Source organism: Adiantum capillus-veneris, chromosome 10, assembly GCF_014529385.1.
Source record: "Adiantum capillus-veneris isolate H3 chromosome 10, ASM1452938v2, whole genome shotgun sequence".
In the NCBI taxonomy this organism is placed as follows: Eukaryota; Viridiplantae; Streptophyta; class Polypodiopsida; order Polypodiales; family Pteridaceae; genus Adiantum; species Adiantum capillus-veneris.
This window is the reverse complement of record NC_140940.1, coordinates 73,415,207-73,420,893: the sequence shown is the minus strand read 5'-3', so window position 1 is coordinate 73,420,893 and position 5,687 is coordinate 73,415,207. Positions and strand designations below refer to the sequence as shown.

The following is a 5,687-nucleotide window of genomic DNA, read 5'->3' as shown; positions in this document are numbered from 1 at the left end:
AAGACATTTTCAAAGCTAACAAATTTGTCTTTGGAATGTCAAAACAATCACCTTCGAGACTACGCTTGGGCTGCCCTCGAGTGTGTCTCCACCAACCCTCCTCCTTTGTCTAAAGCCACGGATGTATATTCTCTATGCTGGGTTCTAAAACGCATACTTAATTGCATGTCAAAGTCAAGTGATCCAGAGCAAAGAGCCTTTGTATAAAAACTATTAGAACTCTTGATTTAAGCAAAGATAGAAATCCCCAAAATCGACTTCAGCTTTCGATTTATCCCTTTGTATCAATGGAGCCCACAGAGTTGGCATAAATGTTGTATTTTCTTGCCTCCGACCAAACGATGAATGAATACAAACAACTTTTTTGGGTTGAAATTGTCACTGTATTGTTACTGCAGTGTTAATTTAAGTATCACATCACGATTCAAATGACAATTTAATGTTTTTAAGTTCAAACTATCATTATATCATTGAAATTGGTTTAAGTAACATTTGTGTCACTATTTATATATTGATTTGTCAATTTATTATCTCCAATATGTGCTAACGATCTTGGAAAAATCGTTTACACCTAGAATCTCGAGAGGATGCCCAGCTTTCAAAAAAGCAAAAGGATACACTTTCTCCCTCTCCTTGACATGTGGGTGCCATGCCACCCTCCCAGAGTCTTTCTCTCTCGGCGCCTCTCATGTGACCACTCTGGAAAAGGACAACCTACAAGCCTTCTTCCCTCGGTGTGGCATAGCTCTCTCTCTCTCTCTCTCTCTCTCTCTCTCAATGTTTGGTTGTGTGAAATGTTGCTGAGAGAGGTTTGATGGTTGCATTTATATATATTGAGCACTTCGATCGAAGAATTTTTCAATAGAAGTACAAAGAAATAATATGGAGAGCCAAATTCAATGACATGTTACCGTAGAATACGATCGTTTTATACTCCCTAACGTATTATACAAGTTTTAAACGCGTATAATACGTTTAATGTATAATGCAACCTAGCATGGCAAGAGGTAGTTGGGCCTAAGAGGCTCTACTAAAGATCAACATGCCGATACATGTGGCTCTTAGCTGCTAGCTACTAGCTACTAGCTACTAGCTACTAGCTCCTAGCCTTGCCCTCCCAAGACCCTTATCCCTTGTGAGTGATTTCCTATACACTCCCCAAATGAAGTTGCCCAACCAAAGCTAACATGTGAAATAAGTTGACTGATCCAATAAATGGGCGCAAAGTTGTAGATTCTATGGAGGTGCATAAGTTTAGCACAAAGCACATGTACAAGGATCCTTCCATCACCCTCAATATGCAAAAAAGTCATCTTTAGAATGGATTAGATTGGTAGTGTAGGGCATCAAATTCCCTCTTTGTCCTCTTTACAGATTTGAACATTAAAGCAAGTGATTACCTTTGGCTACACAAATTTTATAAGAACACATGAAAGTGTACTTTGGAGGGCTCTATGTGGAGGAGCCTTGTAGAACCTTCTCTTCGGGCCAAAAAGACATGTAACCAATGCTCGAAAAAACCCACGTTTAGTGTAATCCCACGTACAGATTTTGTGATTTACCTCTAAAGTTTAAATTCATAAATGAGGAAACCTACAAAAAAATTTGAGAATTTAGTATACAAACCTCTAAATATAGCCAATTTACCAAAAAAAAATCTCATATGTAGGTTTTTCAAGTTTTGGAACAAAAATAATTGAGTGTGCATTTAACACCTGAAGAACCAAAGCAAAGGTGGCAAAAAGGATAAGCTGGCAATACAACAAGATCCAAAAGCCAAGTCACTGGCCCAATCTACATCCAGACATAGGAGTTAGCATTAATGAGATACATAAAAGCAATAGTAAGCTCAGAAACATATTCATTACAACTTCTACAGAGTAGCATTCATCTCTACCACAAATGCGCTCAATGCACGTGGAATTTCTCCTCATCGACATTTGTGGTAGTTGCGAACCAAGCTTTGCAAATCCTTTGAGAAAACCATGTAGCTTCAATCCATTATTCAAAAACCCAACCAATTTCCAGCTCCTCTGCTCTCTCAACCTCTTTCTTTTCCAATAAGTGGACAGGGGCACGCCATTAATTTCTTTGGTATACAAGACGATCGTATCCATACAAAATTGTACCAATAATATCAGTGCATAATGCCTCAAGGCAGTAAGGCACCATAATTTACACATAAAGCTCCTACATTGCACAAGTACGTGTTGAGGGCTTTTTGCAGAGTGCTTTCATGTCATCATAGAACTTTTGCAAGTTATCAAAAGACTGGCCCGCTGGTTGACACGTCCTCTTGGCAAGATGCATGATCTCTTGGGCTTTGCTCCTGGCTTTCGAACCCTCATCACTTTGAAACAAAGCTTTCACGCCAAACTCCACAAAGCGTCTACCTATTCCACCCTTATCGGTACGCCCCATCTCCAATCCAGCCCCCCACACATTGCAAACATAGTGAGAGTTCAGCCTCTGCTCGGCATGGGATGCGCAACACAGCATGGGAACACCCTCCCAAAAGCTCTCCAGTATTGAGTTCCACCCACAATGGGATAAAAAGCCTCCAACTGCTTTGTGTGCTAGCACCTCCACTTGGGGAGCCCAGCTTACAATCAGCCCTCTCCCTCTTGTCCGCTCAAGGAACCCGTCCGGCAGCGCTTGAAGGGGCTCTCCCATTCGGTGCGGATCTTCTCTCATGACCCATAAGAAGGGCTTCCCACTGGCTTCCAATCCGATCGCAAGCTCTTGTATGTCCTCTACAGATAGTCTAGTAGCACTGCCAAAGGCAACGTAAATAACAGAGGACTCTCCTTGCAAAGTGAGCCAGGATTTGCAACCTGCCTGCTCATCACTATCGTGCTTCTTCCGGTGTTCAAATAAGGGTCCAATTCCATAGGCATGAAGTCCTTGGAGTTCAAGTGCCTTAAATGCATCAGGTTCAAGCTCCAGCACGGAGTGAATAAGGATTCTCTCGCCAAACTTGAGACATGAATGAACATAGTTAAAGAATTTGGCAAAGTACTTTGATGAGTTCACAAATCGAAGATCTGCTGGTATAAGCTCGACGGGGAAGGGTGGGAGGCCCGGAATGTGGTTTAGCATCACCGGTGTCTCACTCTTCCACTGATTGGGTGATCCTGTACATATTTCATGAGATGCCCTAGTAAGAAAACCATAACAAGCTTAATACATGGAACCAGAAGAAAGAAAGAGAGAGAGGGAGAGAGAGAGAGAACAGCCAAAACCTTTTATAGGCAAGATGCCTGCAGAGTAAAGGGGATCCAGGTTGAAGAAAAGTAGGTGTGCCATGGCATTGGATGTCCAAAATTCAATGCGAGGAATACGGGCGTGTTGGGCTACCTGGAGCGTCCAGGGAACAAAGGAGTCTGAGATGAGGCATGTAGGGGGGCAACCCTGTTCTTGGAGATCAAGAATGAGCTTATATAAGTTCTCCTTCATGGCAGGGGAGGCCGAGAAGTGTCCCAGGAACTGACCTGGTGCAATGCTGTCCTCAACGACATAGACACATATTTTGTCTCTATCGCGATGACCGTCACAACCACTGCTGCTGCAAGGGGTCATGGTAGGGGATGAATTTTGCGCCCAAAAACCACTACTACCTCCACTGGCGATTTTCTGAGAAAATGAATCATCCCCGTCTTGTGGGGACGGCATTGGCAGCACGACACAATTCCTGTCTGTCATCCTTGCATAGAAAGTGGAGAAGTAGACAAAGCTTACCTTGAAGCCGAGCGCGGCGAGCGACTCTGACAAGTGCATGGTGGGTATAGCATGGCCGTGTCCGCCGTGGGGAACCACCAATGCGTGCGGAGAGTCATCGGAGCTGCTAGCCATCGGGATGCAATGGCTTTCGTCTGCTCTGCTCTTCTGTCAACACATGGGCAATCATGATCGACCTGATCTCGTATGTGCGTGCGCGTGTGTGAGACAGAGAGAGAGTCGGAACGGGCATGGGAGATGGGATAAAAGGCTCCTATCACTTTTGGGCCCCGACATTAGGAGCGGGGTAGATATTTCCGCATAAGTAAACTTTTATCCGAGTTTACTTTTTCTCGCCCCATACTTTTGCACGTCAAAACTCCATGGAAACGTGTACATTCCACAGATAATGTGCGCAAGCGAGATGGATAGGTCACATGCCCTCAAACTCCAGGTTGTGGGTTCAATCTCGTGGGGTGGGGAGGAAGGGTACCCGAGTTTACGTTTTTCCTGAGTTTACATTGCCCAAGATCTACGGTCCTCAATCATCCCACCATAGATCCCATCTCCTCCCATGCTTGTGTGAGATATAGGCGAGGGAAGGGGGGGCGGGGGGATTTAAACAACGTAGGAAGAACCCCGGGGGGGGGAGGGGGGACGGAATAACTTGTCAGATACTTATCCCATTTCCTTCTTAACAAGGTGGAGCCTCCTAACTATCTCACACGGCAAGGGCACAATGTGATCAATGGTGGAGGACAAAAACGGGAGGTGAGTCAATCGTGGACCATCGAATTTAACGGCGCGAGGGCCGCCCAAATTTACAAATTTACCCCGAATTTACAAATCCCCCCACATTTACTATATGACATACTCAAATTCCCTACATTTCAGTGAACCCAAGTAGACGTGCATGGGGAGGTCGTGTGTTCAGGACATGGGGTGTGGCCTATCCCGAATTTACACACCTACCCGACTTTACTTTTCTCCCCGAATTTACCAAATGTCTCGAATTTACAAACCCGCATCGGACGGCCCAAATTACTTCGATCTTCGATCCCCTCCCGTCATGCCCGTGTGAGATAGTGTGGAGGGGTTTAGACTGCACACTCCTGCAGCATGGTCTCACGCATTGTCCACGTTGTGGCATTCAAAAACAGTTTCTCTAGCAACCAGTGAATCGGCTATTGTGGCCAGATCTTGAGTGTTGGAGCTACCAGTCTTGAGGTCAAAGCCTGACCGCTTTCCGCGGTAAAAGGTAGACAAAAACTTTTGAGCTTCGGGGGGTTGAGGGCGCTCGCTCTCTTGTGGGTCCGAAATTGTAAATGTAATTTTTTGGACAATTAACCCCTATCGGTGCCCCTAAGCACTTGGGCATGCAGTCTGAATGCTGTCTTAGGCTTCCAAAAAAGGAGAAGGACAAGGTTAGTGGGGATGCCAAGGCATTTATTGTTACCATCTTATGATAGCGATATGTGTGAACACACTTAGGACTGCCACGAGACTTTTTTTTCCTCGTTAATAAAAGGTTTTTTCCCTCAGCTTGTATATATGCACATTGCTCTAGGGGAATCCTTACCTTTGTATTAGCAAACTCGGTAATACTACTTCTTTTGTGGTGTGCTCTTCATCTTCTTTATCTTATCATCTTATTTTTAACAATTGGTATTAGAGCAAGCTTTGGCATCTCAAGTAGCATTTCCAATACCCTCCTTGCTCACTTGCTCGAATTGAGTGGATTTTTGTTGGGCCCCATCAAAATTTTGACTCGGGATCATTTTGGCCTCCATTTTCACTGGTCTTTGAATTTTTTCTTCTATACATGCAACTTTTGTATTAGGTTCAGTCATTGGCCATGGTTGTCTACATTTTCCGCATGCTATCTACTACTGAGGACAATATGGATGGGGACAACTACCCACTTTGGGCATACATGATGCAACATGTCCTTATTTTAAAGGATGTTTGGA

At 44.3% G+C, this 5,687-nt stretch overlaps 1 protein-coding gene across 1 annotated transcript; it reads right to left on the bottom strand.

Annotated features, from left to right (window-relative positions):
- Positions 1-1,768: 1,768 nt before the first annotated feature.
- On the bottom strand, positions 1,769-3,979 carry LOC147449062 (UDP-glycosyltransferase 85A5-like). The gene is made up of 2 exons (XM_086521571.1): positions 3,243-3,979; positions 1,769-3,134 (listed from the first exon to the last, which is right to left on the bottom strand). Exons 1-2 carry the CDS (start codon positions 3,850-3,852, stop codon positions 2,191-2,193), a joined length of 1,554 nt encoding a protein of 517 aa, XP_086377697.1. The 5' UTR covers positions 3,853-3,979; the 3' UTR covers positions 1,769-2,190.
- Positions 3,980-5,687: the final 1,708 nt, after the last annotated feature.

Bases quoted from the DNA above. Each gene is read 5' to 3' on its own strand.
- LOC147449062 (XM_086521571.1), bottom strand. From the start codon at position 3,852: ATGGCTAGCAGCTCCGATGACTCTCCGCACGCATTGGTGGTTCCCCAC. The intron at 3,135-3,242 runs GTTTTGGCTGTT...AAATATGTACAG, and splicing joins AGGCATCTTGCCTATAAAAG to GATCACCCAATCAGTGGAAG.